At 49.9% G+C, this 19,264-nt stretch overlaps 1 protein-coding gene across 1 annotated transcript in view; it reads left to right on the forward strand.

The window, feature by feature from the left end:
- The window catches only part of PDIA6 (protein disulfide isomerase family A, member 6), a 51,285-nt gene that overhangs the window by 3,334 nt on the left and 28,687 nt on the right, over positions 1-19,264 (forward strand). The window contains exon 3 of the mRNA XM_011965286.1: positions 12,786-12,858. Coding sequence (XP_011820676.1) covers positions 12,786-12,858 — 73 coding nt within the window. The remainder of the gene's footprint in view (positions 1-12,785; positions 12,859-19,264) is intronic.

Below are 19,264 nucleotides of genomic sequence, written 5' to 3' on the forward strand. Positions count from 1 at the left end.
AGGAAGGAAGGAAGGAAGGAAGGAAGGAAGGAAGGAAGGGAGGAAGGAAGGGAGGAAGGAAGGGAGGAAAGAAGGAAGGAAGGAAGGAAGGAAGGAAGGGGAAATTAGTTCACTCCACAAACACATCGAGTGTCCCCTGTGTGTCTGAGGCAGGGAAAGGAGGAGATCTGCCTCTTAGTTTTCATAACAAAGAAGGACCTGGACCCTTCCAGGCCACAGGAGCCTCGGCCTGCACCCAGGACACAAGTGTTTACTAAGCACCCCGTCGGTCCCGCCAGGAGCTCAGGGACTAATGAGATCCCACCTCTGGGAGTCACTGAAGCCCAGAGGGGTGAGGGGCAGTGCCACAGAGAAGCCAGGCCTCAGCGGAAGGAGGGAGGGAGGGTGGCCAGCCCCAGGGAGGGAGGGAAGCCTCACAGGAGAAGGGCACACGTGTCCAGAATATTCCCTCTCCACAGAGAGGGTCTTTCTCTCCAAAGCACGCTGCTGCAGGCAGCATCCGTGGCCCACATAGAAAGAGGCTCGCCTTTGATCCAGCCTGAGATGTTCCCTTTTTTGTCTCTGCTCAGAAGTGCAGCCTGAAAGGAGAGTGAGGCACTGCCTCCTTTTGAAGTCACACAGCTGCTGCTGAGGCCCCAAAGAAAGATAAAAATTCACTGGGATCTTTCCCCAGATCTGCGTTGCTCTCACTGTAGAAGCTGTTTGCAACAATATTGAGAAAACACCTAATGCCCAGTTTAAATCTTCTTTAGAAGTTTGGGAGTAGGGGAAGGGAGAGGAAATTATTTTAGAATTCCGCTTCCCTGTGGCAACATCCAAAGACAAGAGAAACACAGAGAGCACTGGTGGGACCTGGGAGGAGGCAAAGATTTCTCCAAACCAACGCCTGGGGCTTCCAAGAACCAGATACTGGCTGCCACTTCAGGATCCTGGCACCCCGAGCTCCAAGTTCCACTTCCAGACATTTGGTGGCTTCCAGCCCTGGGCATGTCATTTAACCTTTCTGGCCTTGATGTCCACATCCACTTCACTTCGTAAATCTCCCTGCAGAGCCCACTGTACACCAAGGGCATGCCCTGGAATCCAGGCCCTGCCTCCGGGAGTTCCAATCTGTGTACGGGTGTAAGAGGCACGTGTCTCTATTCATAGGGGCTTATAAGGCTGGCGCTAGCCATGCTAGCATTCTGGAAACTTCTGAGAAGGGGCTCAAACATGTTCTGAGAAGAGGGCCCAGCCCCCTCTACCTGGCAGAAGTCAGGGAATGAGCCCATTGTGGGTTTTTAAGGTTCTGGGGGTCTCTCCCCTTGGCTGTGAGGCTTATTACCCCACTGTGGTGATGGACTGAAGACCCCCAGTGGGGATGGGGGCACACCAAGCTCAGAGACACAGCAGCAAAGTGGGGGCCTGAGAAAGCTGCCTCCCAGGCCTGCTGATCAGGAAATTCCAAACAGGAAAGGGTGATTAACAACTGCAGGAGCGGGAAGAGGGGAGAGGAGAGGAACAGGACAGGGAAAAAGACCCTAGATCCTGGGCCTGCCCGAGGGCAGGAGCCAGCCTGACCAAAGTGAGCCTAGAGGCCATACAGACACGGGCCCCTTCTGCAGAGCTGGCCTGTCAAGGGGGTGGGGCAGGGGCGGCAGCCTCGCTATCCCTGCCACACAGCCTGGGCCCTGCATGGACCTGTCCAGGCCGGTGAGGGGATGCTTTCTGACTGCTCTACTTCTGGGGAATAAGGACTCCTGGCCTTTCTCCATGCCCCAGTATCATCTGCAAGCTCCCTCCTAGCCCTCACTTTTTCTTTTAAGGAGAGTGACCCCAGAGGGCTGGAGTTCTGGGAGCCTCCAGAGCTTCTGTGGGTCTCAGTGGCTGGGGGGCGAGGGGGTGAGAACAGTGCTGGACTCAACTTTGCCTTTCCTGCGTCCGCCCAATGTCCCTGGGAGCCCAGGTGATCCTCACTGCCTCCTTTCCCTGTTCCCGTGACAAGCCACAGCCTGGCCTCCAAGCCAGCTTCCCCCCTCCCCTCCCCCCCGCCCCGTTCTTCTGGGGTCGCCCTCTTCTGCCCTGGACCCGACTTCCTGGAAGGAAGGCCGAGGCGGGAGAGGCTGACTGCAGGATTCAGCCAGCCCGGGACCTGAGCCTGGGCCCCCTCGGTCCACCACAGCTCCGATTTTTTAGTGTAGATATTGTATGTAAGTACAGCACATATAGAGAAAAGCGCACGAGTCCTGAGCGCACAGCTCAAATCCCACACTTATCACCCGAGCAGCCTGCGCAGAGCAAGGGCAGAGCGCCCCCTTGCGGTCACAGCCTGTCACTACTCAACCGAGGGTGCCCGCTGCAAGGTTAGGTCTCCCAGCCTGGTGCTTCATCCAGGAATTAATAGATTCCCACCAGGTGGTGTTTGTGAGGGGTAGATGGTGAGGATATCTGCAGCTGCAGTTTGCTCATTCTCATGGCTGCACTGCATTCTACTGTGTGAGCAGAACACAATTTATCCTTCCACTGCTGATGGGCATTTGGGCGGTTTGCAGTTTGGGGTCTGGCCAGTCCTGCTGCTGCTATGAGCATTCTTATGCCTGCCTTTTGGTGAATTCACACGCCTGTGGGCTGAGTATGTGCCTGGGGTTGGGATGCTGGGTGGGTGTGTTCCATTTCAACATTGATGGCAGGATTGTTGTCTATTTCACTCCCCGCCATATCCCCACCACCTCAAATTGTGCCTGGAATATCGTAGGGGCTCAGTAAATATCTGTTGAAATGAATTCTCTCAATCTCTCTCTCTGTTTTTCATTTGTTTGTTTGTTTTGGGGTTTTTTGGTTTGTTTTTTGTTTTTGTTTTGTTTTGTTTTTTGAGACAGGGTCTTGCTGTGTTACCCAGGCTGGAGTGCAGTGGCACCATCATAGTTCCAGGGGACCCTGGCTTGTCCCCCTCTGCCCCCAGCGCCCAGCAGAGAGCCTGGCACATGAGGAGAGTGAGGTTTGAGGGGAGAGGAAGGAGAGGACATTCACACCCCATGACTGGCTACCCAGGGCAGGACAGCAGGGGTCCAGGAAGGTGACTGGGAGAAGGAGAAGGACTATGGCCAGGAGCTGGGTTCCACTTGGAAAATGCATCCTGTCAGGCCCTAGCATCTGTCAGCACACAATCATGCGATGAAGGAGATGTTGGTATCAATTAACTTGTGTTCAGTGAAGGCCAACCCTGGACAGTGAGCAGATTACCTATGTCTGCCAGGCAGGGTGTGGAGGCGAGAGGCACATTGTAGCTGGATCCGAAAGCTGCTTATTGCACTCGAATCAGCAGCCGACGACGCCTCCCATTCAGGCCACCCAGAGGTCTGACCGATGACCTGCCCCTGCCCCAGGATGTGGGAGTGCCAGGCGAAATGCAGTCTTTGCAGCTGCAAGGGAGGGCTCCAGCCACCATGCTGGAAGAGGCTCACAGGGAGAAGGAGGCGGAGAAGGGATACGACCAGTGCTGCTGATTCTTAGTGAGCCGAGCCGTTTTGCCAGGTGGGGCCACCCTCAGAAATGAGCCAGCCCGCGTTTCCCCAAGTCAAGAGAGTGCCGTAGACATTGTAATGTGCACGGACCCGGGAGGAGGGCAGCGCCACAGCCCTGGCCACTGGGTCAAGGGGAAGGTGAAGTAGGTGGGGGCAAGTGGCCACAGCGCTCATCAATGCCCGCCCTATCACAGTAGACTCATCTGGACTCCAAGTGCCAAGGGTGAGGCCAACCCAAACCCACTGCAGTCAGGGAATCCCGGAAAGAGAGAAAGGGGGTCTCACCAGCAGCTGGAAGCAGAGCAGGGTTCGCTTCACTCCCACAAGGGACCTCCCCACCAGCCCCTGTGGCTCAGGGACAGTGAGGGGCTGGGCCGGTGCAGGAAGGAGCTCATTTCTCTGTAGGAGGGAGACTGAGAGGCTAAGTGGGGAGGAACTGAATGTTCTGAAGAATTGACGTGGCCAAGCGCCCGAGGAGACCACAGAAGTGCCCCGTGTGCCTCCTGAGCCACCAGTCGGTGGGGGTGGCACTGGGCAGACCTCAGCTCCAGCCCACTCTGCGTGGGTGGAGTCCCCATGTGTCCAGGGGCACAGCCACGCCCATACAGGGGGTGACCCAAGGGACTGGAGGGGCAACTCAGTTCAGCTCTAAGTCTGAGGCCACATTCTGCCTCTTTCCTTGAACTAATTTCTCACTTGAACTGAAGACTTAGGTATCTCCTACAAAATTGCTTTGCCCCATGGGCTGGTTTTAGATTTTATATTTTTAGAGAGTGAGCTCCAGAAAACAACTTCGAATCCTCTTTGGTACTTTGGCAGCGCTCCCTGGGCCACCAGGGAGGAAAGGCCCTGCCATTTCCCACAAAGGCTCTGGATGCACCGTGTCCCTGCGGACGCACTCCTGCCCCACAGCCACGCCCACAGGAAAAGGTGCCCGAGAGAACCTTGACCCTCTGGCCAGAACCGGACGGGCTTGCAAACTCACCGAGTTCCACCAGTTCAAACTCAAGTATCCAGCCAAAACAAATGGAGAACTGGTGGGCACCGAGGTCCGCAGCATTGTGTTCACGGATGCGTTCATTCGTTCCAACATTCATTCATTCCTTTTCCCAGGCCGTGCTAGCAGCTGGGACACAACCCAGTCCTGGCCCCTGTCTTCAAGCTGCGCACCCACACTGGAGGGGCAGACACAGACACCCCTTCTACACGCGGGGGGAAGGAGGCAGTGTGGAGCAGGAGCAGCCTCTCCACCTCCCCGGGCCTGGGGTGAGGAAGCTTCCTAAAAGGGCTGCCATGGCTTAAGGGATGAGTGTCAGCCAAGATAAGGTGGGCGGAGAAGCATCCTAGGCAAAGGCAGCCAGAGAGCAAAGGCTTCCGTGCAAGATGCTTGAAGCACCTGGGCATGGCGGGAGCACAGAGGACCAGCCCTGCCACCTCTCGAGGGCGTGTGGACTTCACAGTGCTACCACGGAGCCGCTGAGGTCTGATTTGTGCCGTTTTTAGCTGGTCGGAGGGACTGTTTGACCCGACTTCTCATCCTCAGAGGACTCCAGGGATGGACTTCAGAGCTCACCTCCAAATGAGATTTGAAATTTAATCATGTACCATGTCAATATGTACACCTACTGTGTACCCACAAAAAATTTAAAATAATTTTAAAAAAATAAAGAAGCTGTTGCAATAGCCCAGGAGAGATTCTGGGACCTGAACTGGGATTTGTGTGGATGGACAGGAGAAAATGCCACTTAGGTTTCAAATTTGGCAGGATTTGGTGATTGAGTCAGTGAAAGGCAGAAAAATCGTTTCTCATCTCCACACCCCCAACACTGTGCCTTCTAACAGGGGCAGTTCCTGATAAGGACACGATCTTCTGATGGGAGAGCAAAATGTCAACATCCTTGGTTATGAAGGCTTTTGGCCAAATTACAGGCAATAGCAGGCAATGGAAGGAGGAAAATGAGAGCCTGGAGAAGCAGGGCAGAGCCCACCTGCTCAACTAAGAGAGGGGACAGGGCTGTGAGGCACGGGTGCTCCAGAGGCTGAAGGAGCCAATGGTGCTGGGAGCTGCCTGGGGGCGGGAGATCTCCATGAGCCAGGGTTCTGGGTCTGAGTGGCCCAAAAGAGACCCTGGGAGAGAAGACATCAGGGGAACAAGCAGCTGAGGAGGTTGGCACGACACAATCCCTTCTCCCAGCCCAGAGCCTCTCCAAAACTTCGGGCCAGATATCCCCGTTTTCACAACACTAGGTAAGCAGATTCTGTCTTGGGGAATGAGAAGGGCACGAAGACCTGCTGAAGCCAGTGCAATCCTGGAAAGTGCCTGGAGAGCACCCCAGGAGAGAGTGTGACCTGGGTCACTACAGACGGGGCTGGGGAACGACACTGTTAACGTGATGACCATCAGCTGTCCCCAGACCACACCAGCGTCCGGGAGTGAATGAAGCAGGCACCTTAGCAGGAAAGGAGGAAGCCCTGCCTTGCTGAACATGCATCCCAGGCTCCCGGAGTGCCCCTGGGAATTTCTGCACACATCCATGCACTTGTGGCCCAGGGGCCAGAGCCAGGGGTCATTTTGCTCTCTGCCCCTCCAAAGCAGGGGTTTCCTAGTGTAGCACATTTGTGCCCCAAATTCTCAGAGGTGTTTTATTCCCAGCCCCTGTCCTCAAAAGAATCAGACATGATCCAAAGGGGGCTGGTAGGGGACACTGAGACCACAAGGCTGCACCATGCCCACTGTTGCCTGCCTGGCACAGGCTAGCGGGAGACTGGCATCGTGCTGCCCCTTCTTCCCAGTGGCCATCGGCATGGATGGAAGAGCGCCCTGGGCCCTGGTGGTGCAAGGAGGGCGGGAGACAGACTCTCTCACTCCTCTGGTCTCAGGGTCGTGGGCCTGGGTGGAGGGGGCACCCACCCTGCTGGAACTGGGTGCTCCAGGCTGTGCCTGTGGCCTCAACACTCGGCACTTCTTAAAGGGGAAATGACAAAGTGCAGCCTGTTCTTTCTCTTCCTCACCCTCTGAAACTCCTTTCTGCCCAGTGAATTTCTGATACATTTTAATTGAAAAATTGATATACCAATAAAGCAAATTGGGAGTAGGCTGGAATGAATACTTGGAGCACAGAGGATTTTTAGGACAGTGAAACTACTGTGTCTGATACTACAAGGGTAGATGTGTGTCATCGTCCATCTGTCCAGACCCATAGAACACACAACATCAAGTGTGAACCCTAATGTAAACTGTGGGCTCTGGGGGATGATGAGGTGTCAATGTAGGTTCATTGTAACAAACATGCTGGCTGCTGTGGTGTGGGATGTTGACAGTGGGGAAGGCTGTGTGTGTGGCAGGGGAAGGTGTTTTATGGGGAACTCACTGTCCCCCTCAACTTTGCTGTAAACCTGAAACTGCTCTAAACAATGAAGTCTATTAATTTTATTACATTGCATTAAAAATTAAAAATAAAAATAAAAAGATTAAACTTTTACAAACATTGTTTAGTTCTAAAGAATTGCAAGAAAAAAATAATTTTTTTTTTTTTGAGACGGAGCCTTACTCTGTCACCCAGGCAGTGCAGTGGCACGATCTTGGCTCACTACAACCTGGCACCTCCCAGATTCAAGCAATTCTCCTGCCTCAGCCACCTGAGAGGCTGGGATTACAAGCGTATGCCTCCATACCCTGCTAAGTTTTGCATTTTTAGTAGAGACGAGGTTTCACCACGTTGGCCAGGCTGGTCTTGAACTCCTGGCCTCAAGTGATCTGCTCACCTCAGCCTCCCAAAGTGCTGGGATTACAGGCGTGAGCCACCGTGCCTGGCTCTTATATTTCTTCTGAAAACCTACACTTTCATTAAATGTTCAATCACTAAACTTTATTAGTATGTGCCAGACACTGTTGTAGACAGATTTTACCAGCACACAGGTAGGTTACACTTTCATTAAATTTTCAATCACTAAACTTTATTAGTATGTGGCAGACCCTGTTGTAGACAGATGTCGCCAGCACCTAGGAAGGTTCTCCTCTGTTCCCTCATGGAGTCTTCATCCTAGTGAAGACAGATGATAAACAAATAAACATGTAAATAAGGCCGGGCGTGGTGGCTCAACACCTGTAATCCCAGCACTTTGGGAGGCCAAGGAGGGCGGATCATCTGAGGTCAGGAGTTTGAGACCAGCCTGGCCAACATAGTGAAACCCCTTCTCTACTGAAAATACAAAAATTAGCCAAGCGTGGTGATGCATAACTGTAGTCCCAGCTACTGGGGAGGCTCAGGCAGGAAATCGCTTAAACCCAGGAGACGGAGGTTGCAGTGAGCTGAGATTGTGCCATTGCACTCCAGCCTGGGCAACAGACTGAGACTTCATCTCAATCAATCAATCAATCAATCAGACACTTTCAAATTCTGGTCAGTTCTGTGGAGAAACTGAACATCGAGTTTGACGAACTGCTCACTGGGGGGCACTCTCGCTTCAGATCACCTGGTGTGAGAACAGCCTGAAGAGGTGGTACATAAGCTGAGGCTGCAGTGACCAGGGCAGCAGGTCGTGCCAACGCCCCAAAATGGGAACAAACCAACCTGTTGTGTCTGAGGAACTGAAAGAATACTGCCATGAACGGAGGCAAAGAGGGAGGAAGAGGGGTTTGAGGTGACGTCAGAGGCAGGATCTTAAAGGTCTGCTCGGGAGAGCAGATTTTTCTTCTATGTCTTATAAGAAGCCACTGGGAAGGTTTCTGTTTGTTTGTTTAACAGTTTTATTGAGATATAATCCACACACCACGTGATTCACCCAATTAAAGCATATAATTCGACCTGGCACGGTGGCTCACGCCTGTAATCCCAGCACTTTGGGAGGCTGAGGCAAGCAGATCACCTGAGGTCAGAGGTTTGAGACCATCCTGGCCAACATGGCAAAATGCTGTCTCTACCAAAAATACAAAAATTAGCTGGGCGTGGTGGCGGGTGCCTGTAATTCCAGCTACTCGGGAGGCTGAGGCAGGAGAATCACTCGAACCCAGGAGGCGGAGGTTACAGTGAGTCAAGACTGCGCCACTGTATTCCAGCCTAGGCAACAAGAGCAAGACTCCATCAAAAAAAAAAAAAAAAAAAATCCATTATTCAATGGTTTTTAGTAAATTCATAGATATATGCAACTGTCCCCTCCCAACTCCCAGCCCTAGACAGCCACAAACCTACTTTCTGTCTCTATAGACTTCCTAGTTCCGAACTTGAATATGAAAGTAATCGTGGTTATTTTGTGTCCAGCTTCTTCCACTTAGCATAATGTCATCAAGGTCAATCCATATCATGGCATGCCACTGTGCTTCCTTCCTTTTAATGGCTGAATAATATTTCCGTTGTATAGACATGACACATCATTTCGTTTATCCATTTGTCAGGTGATGAACACTTGAGTTATTTCAGCCTTTTGATTATGATGAATAATGTTGCTAAAACATTCCTGTATGTGTTTTGTGTGGACATGTGTTTTCATTTTTCTTGGGCACCTAGGCACTGAACAGATTTATTTCCTTCTTCCTAACCCTCTCCCACTTTATTCTGAAGTTCGTATGAGCCAAAGCAAGGATTGGAAGAATTTTAGAAGTAACCTCCTGGAAGTCCATGAATTAGCAGCAGTGAGAGGCTAGAGGCCTAACAAAGAATTGGGAAGCAGCTGCTGTATCCCAAGCAGCAAATGTCAGTGTGGATGGGGAAGAGAGAGAATCATTCTGTGGCAGGAGAACTTGGCTGCTGACAATGAGACTGCACGCTTGGGATTTGTCCCTTGGATTCTGTGGCAGCCAAGCTCTAACCTCTGAAACACAAGAAAAAATGAGCAAGGTGATTTGTGCAGGCCACCTCTACATCTGAAGAAAGGAGTCATAGCAAATGATCCACCATTATCTAGTCCCAAAGTGGATTAATACAAACCACCCCAAGACCCTGGGGTACTCTAAGATTGGCCCCAGACAAGCCATGGGGATACAGCACAGAAAAACTGTCCATGGCCTATATCAAAGATGCAGCTAGAGACCAGGCATCGTGGGAGGTACACAAAGGGGAGGCCTTGTCTTGTCCGCAGGAAGCTGTGCTCACAGCTTGTCTCCCCAGACTTGCTAGAGAGGCCACATCCATCACAAAGGCTCAGACCTCACTTTTGGAGTGGCCACCATATGTTTTGGTTTTAGCTTTGCCTAGAAGCCTTGCAAATTGTTTAGTAAAGCCAGGCCAGAGCATATATCCAAATGCTACTGCATCGATCCCAAGCTACCTATTTGACTTTTTAGATGGCACAGAGGGTGGAGATATTATCACTCTACTAAGTGCCTCTTTATCAATGAGTCCCAGAAAGGAGCATGTGCCCACTTATCCCCATTTGCTGTGCTACATTAAATATCATTTATGGCCGGGTACAGTGGCTCGCGCCTGTAATCTCAACACTCTAGGAGGCCGAGGTAGGCTGATCACTTGAGACCAAGAGTTCAAGACAAGCCTGGGCAACATGGTGAAACCCCATCTCTACAAAAAATACAAAAATTAGTCGGGCATGGAGGTACATGCTTGTAGTGCCAGCTACTTGGGAGGCTGAGGTGTGAGGATCACTTGAGTCCAGGGGGTTGAGGCTATAGTAAGCTGTGATCATGCCACTGCACTCCAGCCTGGGCAACAAACTCTGTCTCAAAAAAATGTAAATAAAAAATTTTTTTAAATCGTTGATTTAAGGCTGGGTGTGGTGGCTTAAGCCTGTAATCCCAGAACTTTGAGAGGCTGAGGTGGGAGGATCGCTCGAGCCCAGGAGTTCAAGACCAGCCTGGGAAACATAGTGAGGTCCTGTCTCTATAAAAAAATAAAACATTACCCAGCCATAGAGGCATGTGCCTGTGGTCACAGTTTCTTGCAAGACTGAGGCAGGGGGATCACATGAGCCTAGGAGGTCACAGCTGCAGCAAGCCATAACTGTGTCACTGCACTCCAGTCTGGATGACAGAATGAGACCCTGTCTCAAAAAAAAAAAATGATTTATTATTGCCCTTGGATAGAATCTTTAAATTCACAGAAACACTTAGAACCCTGTAGAGGGAGAAGTGCTGAATTGCAAGTTGTCCAACAATGCTTCCTCTTTCTAGATGTTTGCTCAGCATCAATTCAGATACTACTGAATAGAAGGTAACACCCAACCACACAGCCAGAGGCCTCCTGGGGAAATGGGGGACTGCTGTCCCCTAACCCCTCTTTCTCCTGCCTTTACCCCTTGGCTTCACAGTGATTATTCATTTTTTAACACTCATATGCTGGGTGCCTGTTGCCTGTGTCAGGGGCACTCTGTCAGTCCCTACAAACAGGTAAAACTGATTAACTGAATCTTGCCCTCCACCGGCTTACCGTGCAACAGTAGAGACTGAAAGCAACAGACGAGGGTGAGCTTTGGAAGAGCTGATGAGGCCATGATTAATTTCAACTGAGAGGTAAGAGAGGAGGAAGGAAGGATGTAGATTTCAGCTGGGTCATAAAGGATGGGCAATATTTCAACAACAGAAAAGTGAGACGAGGGCATTCCAAAGCTCTGAAGGCTGTTTTAAAATACGACCTGAAAATTCTGTCGCTATCTTCTCACTGGGAGGTAGAATCCACTTCCCCTCCCCTTCATCCTGGGCCCAGCGACCTGCTTAACCAGGGTCAGTTTCCAAACCCAGGTCTTGAAGTGGCAGCTTCCTCTTCCTGACTCTTAGGATGCTCACTCTCAGAGCACAGCTTACAGAGGAGAGAAGACACCCCCAGTATCCATGAGAAGAGACCTCCAGGAGAAGCTTGTGCGGGTGTGCCGACCACCAGCCCCAGTAGAGGTCCCAGCCAACATCAACTCTGACTTCCAGCCATGTGAGTGAGCCGGCCCAGCTCCCTGGCTTCGTGCTACCCCAGCTGGTGCCACTGATACAGGAGGTAGAAAGAAATTATTTAGACAGATAGTGAGGGCAAAAGAGTCCTCGACAGAACTTCCCTTCTAACAAAAAACAGCTCAAGAAATTATTTTTTTCCTAACCAAGAATAGCCTGAAAAATCAAACCACAGACATAAACAAAGAAAACTAGAAAAACTAGAAACTTACACAGGGAAATGCCAACGACATCGATAGAAAAGACACTACCTGGGGGCCGGATGTGTCTACCATGGAAGTTCCATCTTCCCCTTCTTTGTTAACACGTGTACAGTAAAAAATAAATGGGTAACATGACACAACTCAGATTGAAAACCCACGTACATAATAAAATACTGGGGTGGGGGTTGCCAGAAATGTACGCCCTATACAAATGGCACACCTGGTCCTAATCAATTTTTCATGCCCTCTGTAGATCAGACACCGCCTCCCCCCCAACTCATCTATAAAACACCCCACATTTAACCACAGTTCAACAGCCCATTTTTCCGGGACCCTTCTCTATAACAGACAGCTATTCTCTCTCTTTCACCTATTAAACTTCCGCTCTTAACCTCATTCTTTGTGGGTCCATGTCTTTAATCTCCATGACCACGAGACAACGAACCACGGGTATTACCCCAGACAACGAGGCCACTTCATCATGCCAAGAACACGTCTGGACTTCAGTGTCTCCCTAGGTAAAGTGAGACTAGTCATGTCTAACTGCAGGGCTGCTATGAGGATTAAACGAAACACAACACGTGGTGGCCCCATCTAATAGAGGCAGACCAGCAAAGGCCGGCTTCTCAGATCACTGCAACAAGAGAGGGCGCCTCAGAGGACCCATGGGGCAACTCTAACCAAGCCAGCCAACAGGATTATACCACAGGGGCCTGGAGAAGGGAAGGATGTAAGTAAGATTTAAATAAAGCAGTGTTTTAATAGGCTCAAAGCAAAACACAACTGTGTATAAAGGAATTACGGTCAGACCTGGGCTACGAAGTGGATGGAGGTTCCTCTCTCCCTGGAAATGATGAAGTTAAGACAAATGTGCAATGTTGTGTCCAGAAAGCCCTGGCTTGGAAATCAAGGCAGCTTCTCAGTGTTAAGATGACTCAGGTCCTTCAGACAAAAGAAGGATGTGCCATTCTCACTCTATTTATCGCAAATAGCACAGTTTATAACAGTCTGTGCTTTTTCAGGAATAAGACTTTTCAGCACTATAACTTTTTGTTGATTAACAAAAGCAGTTTTAACAGGTTCACAGATGTAAATATGTGGAGCCTGGCATATGGTGAACATTCGGTAATAGTTTCCCCCATCCCCATCTCACTCATCTCCTCTTCTCTCTCACTTTCAGCCCCAGAGTCTTCTCCTGCCCACTCCCTATCAAAGAAAAGTCCCATAAGGTATCCATCAACCACCATGGTTAACGCACCCAGTAAGCAGAGGGAACCCCCACAGTAGAAGCCTCCCTCTGTTCACAATAGCCAAAAGGTGGAAACAATCCAAGTGTCCACTAACAGATGGAAGGATAAACAAAATGAGGTCTATCCATACGATGGAATGTGACTCAGCTTTAAGAAGGAAGGAAATTGACACATGCCACAGCGTGAATGGACCTTGAAGATGTTACAGTAAGTAAAATCAATCACTCACAAGAGGACAGTACTGTAGGATTCTAATTACATGAGACGTCTAGAGTAGTCAAATTTATATAGACAGAAAGTAGGATGACAGTTGCCAGGGGGCAGGGGAAGGGGGAATGAGGAGTTGGCATTTAATGGGGATAGAGTTTCAGTTTGGGGTGATAAAAAGCTCTGGAATGAAGATTGCACAATGATGTGAGTGCATTTAATGCCACTGAACTGTACACTTCAAAACGGTTAAAGGCCGGCTATGGTGGCTCATGCCTGTAATCCCAGCACTTTGGGAGGCTGAGGCAGGTGGATCACTTGAAGTCAGGAGTTCGAGACCAGCCTGACCAACATGGCAAAGCCCCGTCTCTACTAAAAAAAATACAAAATTAGCTAGGCATGGTGGCATAAGACTGTAATCCCAGCTACTTGAGAGGCTGAGGAAGGAGAATCGCTTGAACCCAGGAGGCAGAGGTTGCAGTGAGTCGTGATAGTGCAATTGCACTCCAGCCTGGGTGACAAGAGCAAAACTCCGTCTCAATAAATAAATAAATAAAATAAAATAAAATAAAATAAAATAAAATAAAATAAAATAAAATAAAATAAAAGGTTAAAGGAGTCGGGCACAGTGGCTCACTCCTGTAATCCCAACACTTTGAGAGGCTGAGGTGGGCGGATCACTTGAGGCCAGGAGTTTGAGACCAGCCTGGGCAACATAGCGAAACCCCATCTCTACAAAAAAAATACAAAAACTAGTGAGGCGTGTTGTGGCTTGCATCTGTAGTCCAGCTGCTTGAGAGGCTGAAGTGGGAAGATTGCTTGACACCAGGCGGTCGAGGCTGCAGTGAACCATGATCACACCACTGCACTCCAGCCTGGGTGACAGAGTGAGCCCTGTCTCAAAAATAAAATAAAATAAAATAAGTTAAAGTGGTAAATTTTATTTTATGTTATGTGTATTTTATCAGTATTTTTTAAAGGCTTCATCTGCCTATCCCCACTGAAAATAAGACTACTCTACCTGTGATCCAAACCTCAGAATGAACGAGAAAGTCCAAAGAGGAGCACGGTGTGTCTCCCGAGCACCTCTAGGAAGAGGTACATGTCCCCTGTCAGGTCTGCCCAGTTCCTTCTGTGGGTACGTTAGTCCAGATTCTTCACCCTCAGAACATTAGGGCCTGTATTAGTCAAAGTCAAGCGAAACTGCTGTGACAAGTTATTCCAAAATACAATGGCTTAAAACTATAGAATCCTCTCTCTATAGTAACAGCTGCGTGGTAAGCCATCCAGGTTGGAGGGTGGCACTGATCTTCCCAGTCATTCTAGATGTGGGTTCCTTCCCTGTCACTGCTCCAGTGTCCCCAAGGGCACTATGGGGGTCTGCATGGTAGAAGCTGGGGTGCCCCAAGTCTAGCAATTCTGCCTGGTGGAAGAGGAAACAGGACCTGGCTAAGTAGTTGGGATTATCACCTCAACTTCCATTCCATTGGCAAGGCCCTTGGGCGCCCACCAGGGGAGCCGTGCGGTGTAGTGTAGCAGGCAGTGTATACCTGGCTGCAGTTCTGTAACCGTGGAGGAATTCCCAGAATCGCAACTTTGATTTTGATTGCTTGCAGTCTCTTCCACAAGCCCTAAAACAAGAGTCACTTTCAACTCTGGTGCTTGGGGACAGTTCTTTGTTCCAACCCAGAAAGATGACCTGAATGACTAGAACTCAGAATAAGCACCTGGGAGTCCCTTAGAGTTAGACAGAGGGGGTTCCAGGCATAGTTCTACTGGCTGTGTCCTAACAGTGTCGCCATCAGCTGCCAAGGTGGGGCAAGTGACTTGCTGCTAATAACATAAAGTTCTCACGTCTGCAAACCACTTACTCTTTTAGCTAAATTAGAGAGTAATCAAAGTTAGCCTTTTAATAACATCACTTTCACTCATGAAAAACCACACAAGCTTCCTGAGCGGAAGAAAAAGGGAGAGTGATCCTAGCGGGCTGGAGCAGCCAACGGTGCGTGTGTGTGCATCGGCAAAGAATGGCAAGGGTGAAGGATTGCAATAGTCAAAGAAGTCTCACAGGAGGCAGCAGGTTTTAGGGGAGAGAGCTTGAATGTAGGCATCAACGAACTTGGGTTCTGGCTTTTGACATGTCATTAACTAAGTTGAATGAGGACATTCCTTGAAAGCCTATACTGTGCCAAGCACATGCCCAGTGTGGGTCTTGGGCAGGTCACATGACATCTCTCCCTTGCCTGTCGCCTCCACCCTCTGCCCCCAACAAAACAGAAGGCTGAATTCATGTCCTCTGAGACTTTCTTCAGCTCTGCTACAACCTGATTCTATGAAGTAGAAGCTCACCCTCTGATCTTGGGAAGCAAAATAACTGTGGATAAAAGGAAGGCTGTACCAAGAAAAAAATCCCAGTTACATATGTGGTCTTCCTGGCAAAAGGGCATGACTTCAGTCCAATCACAAGAGAATTTCAGATAAACCCAAAGGAAAAATGTTATATTTTTTAAAGTGGGGAGGTGGGATTGTGTGCTTCTAAAGTGTCAATGCCAAAGAACAAACAAAAAAAGGCACAAAAAGGGCATGAAAATGTTCCAAATGAACAGAGGTTGAAGAGACAAGATAATTTAACCCAACACCTGACTCTAGGCTGGAGCCTGTGAAAAAGAGAGGAAAATGGTGTTTTGAAAAAAAAAAAAAAAAAAAAAAGGACACAGGCCAGGCACATGGCTCACGCCTGTAATCCCAGCACTTTGGGAGGTCGAGGCAGGTGGATCACCTGAGGCTGGGAGTTCGAGACCAGCCTGCCCAACATGATGAAACCACTCTCTACTAAAATAATTTTTTAAATTAGCCAGGCACGGTGGTGGGTGCCTGTAATCCCAGCTACTTGAGAGGTCGAGGCAGCAGAATTGCTGGAACCCAGGAGGCAAAGGTTGCAGTGAGCCCAGATTGCATCACTGCACTCTAGCCTGGGCAACAAGAGTGAAACTCCGTCTCAAAAAAACAACAACGAAAAAAGACAAATACAATTTCTCTTATATGAAGTACTTAAATTAGCCAAATTCATGAAGAAAGTTGAATACAGGTGACCAAGGGCAGGGGACAACAGGGAAGGGGGAGTTACTGCTTAATGGGTACAGAGTTTCCGTTTAACATGACAAAAAAGGTCTAGAGATGATTAGTGGTGATGGTTCTACAACATTGTGAATGTATTTAATGCCACTCAATTGTACATTTAAAAATGGATGCTGACCAGGCGCAGTAGCTCATGCCTGTAATCTCAGCACCTTGAGAGGCCGAGGCAGGCAGATCACATGAGGTCAGGAGTTCAAAACCAGCCTGGCCAATATGGTGAAACCCCGTCTCTACTAAAAATACAAAATTAGCTGGGCATTGGTGATGTGCACCGGTACTCCCAGCTACTTGGGAGGCTGAGGCAGGAGAATTGCTTGAGCCCAGGAGGTGGAGGTTGCAGTAAGCCGAGATTGCACCACTGCACTCCAGCCTGGGCAACAGAGCAAGACGGTCTCAAAAACAAACAAACAAAAAAAGGGTGTTACAGCTTGTTTAGAATTTGTCTAGCAGATTTTCCAGCTTTTACTGGAAGCCCCCTCACCCCACAAAATAGGTGAAATGGCAAATTGCATGTATATTTTACCATAGTGAAGAAACGAAAAAAGAAGTTATTCAGCCGGGCGCGGTGGCTCATGCCTGTAATCCCAGCACTTTGGGAGGCCGAGGCGGGCAGATCACGAGGTCAGTAGACAGAGACCATCCTGGCTAACATGGTGAAACCCTGTCTCTACTAAAAATAAAAAAAATCCGCTGGGTGTGGTGGCATGCACCTGTAGTCCCAGCTACTCGGGAGGGCAAGACAGGAGAATCGCTTGAACCCGGGAGGCGGAGGTTGCAGTGAGCTGAGATGGCGCCACTGCACTCCAGCTTGGGTGACAGAGTGAGACTCAGTCTCAAAAATTAAAAAAAGAAAGAAAAAGAAGTTATTCCTCTGGGCTCCACTCCACTGTACCAGGGGCTTCTCCTTGCATAATGTGCCTCTCTGTTGGCCATGTGCTCCCTGGGGCCAGTGATTGTGCCTGACACAGTTTATCATATAATTAGGTTGTTAATGTGCATTTGGTTTTAATGAAAAAAGAAATGAGCAACACCCCCTGGCGCATTTCCGGAAGCTTGTGCATTTCCAGAAGCCTGTGCATTTCCGGAAGCCTGTGCATTTCCAGAAGCCTGTGCATTTCCGGAAGCCTGTGCATTTCCAGAAGCCTGTGCATGTACAGTGGGCTTCACAGGGGCGTGTGCCTCGTGCAGCTGCGTATTCAGCCCATGTTCCAGAGCAGCCAGTGACCTGGGATATTTAGCAGGGAGTTATGATCTGGCCTCTGTTTTCTCCACGAGGATCAGCCCTGAGGCCAACTGAGACAGAGACCACACAGCACACGAGGGCACTGGCAGTGTGGGCCACCAAGCGGGATTGCTGCCTGAACACAGCAGGCCTGGAGAGGCTGCGATCAGCTCACAACCCTGAGAAAACACTCGATCGTGAGTGCATTATGGAAGCTGTGACGTCTGTGGCCCATGGGGACAAAGTTAAGTCACTGTCTTAACCTGAAGATAAATGAAGGGGCCCTCTTCGGGTAAGAGAATTAAATTCCTCCAGGGAAGAAAAGAATGACTTTCCGGGCTGAGAGGAAAAGGACTTCGCTGTAATCCAGTCAGCAACAGCAGCAAATTTAAGGGGGGAAGATGTGCCAAGTGCGGGAAATGGGTCAGAAAAATAAACTCAGCGTTCATTGCCCCTCAGGCGCCCTTCAGGGAGGGCAGACAGGCCTGGAGGAACAGGCTCGCACTGCCCTCTGCTATGAATCCCAAACGGCCCTGCGATCACTAGTTGGGATTCCCAGGGGCCTTCACATTCAGGAGGAGCTGCCCGGGGTACCGAGCTGAGGATTTCTGTCCCGGGACAAGCAGCCTCCCTGGGGAAAATCAGTGCTGGCATGTGGCTTCCAGGAGAGGCCCCCGTGACTTCAGAGGGCTGCTGTGCCTCTGAGTCCAGTTTGCCTAAAAATCTTCCAAACGCAGCTCTAGTGCCACTTCCTCCAGGAAGCCCACCAGCCGGCCCCCACCACTCCTGGACCCCAGCCTAAGAATACTTATGCCTTAAACAGTACAATGTGGAGAAATTAATAATACAAAAACAAAATGTCCACGTCCACTCCAAACATAGGAGGGAGAATCAGGGCGGAAAGATACAGTGGTCTTAACTTGTGCTTGAAAGATTTTACTTTTAGGTTGGGCGCGGTGGCTCACAACTGTAATCCCAGCATTTTGGGAGGCCGAAGCAGGCGGATCACCTGAGGTCAGGAGTTCGAGACCAGCCTGGCCAATATGGAGAAACCCTGTTTCTACTAAAAATGCAAAAATTAGCTGGGCGTAGTGACATGCACCTGTCATCCCAGCTACTCGGCAGGCTGAGGCTGAGGCAGGAGAATCACTTGAACCCAGGAGGCAGAGGCTGCAGTGAGCCAAGACACCGCCTTTGCACTCCAGCGTGGGCAACAAGGGCAAAACTCCATCTCAAAAAAACAAAAAAATTTTACTTTAGCCAGGCGTGGTGGCCCATGCATGTGATCCCAGCACTTTGGGAGGCCTAGGCGGGAGGCTCACTGCAGCCCAGGAGTTCAAGGCAGCAGTGAGCTATATCATGCCACTGCTCGCCAACCTGCCCAACAAACATATTTTTTTTTTTTTACTTTTGCATATTTTAAAAAGCACACACCCACGTGAGCGCATTGCCAGCCACCTCGCTCCCCAGGACAAAGTGGAGACCCTGTCAGCGAGGAGACTGCCGCTTAAGTCCCTGGGGTTCTCCACAGAAGGAGGAGATGGCTCTGCAGAGCCATGCGCCCTAGACAGAACTTTCAAAGTAATTCAACAAAATTGAAACTTGTCGAATTACGTTGCAGACAGCGCGGGCGGAGCAAATGTGTGTCCACGGAATATTCGTCGGGCACAAGGGGAATTCTCTGTCAGCTACCCGGACCATGGGTGCCCTGAGGCCGCATCACGCTCCCCCGGGATAAAAAGGGTGGGGGGCGCACAGAGGCAAGAAGGAGGCGGGTGGGGGGGGTGCAGAATAAGGAACTGAGGTAAAAACGCCCAGCACTGGACTCCCCTCGGAGCAGCACCCCGAGA

Source organism: Mandrillus leucophaeus, unplaced genomic scaffold (assembly GCF_000951045.1).
Source record: "Mandrillus leucophaeus isolate KB7577 unplaced genomic scaffold, Mleu.le_1.0 Scaffold72, whole genome shotgun sequence".
Taxonomy (NCBI): domain Eukaryota; kingdom Metazoa; phylum Chordata; class Mammalia; order Primates; family Cercopithecidae; genus Mandrillus; species Mandrillus leucophaeus.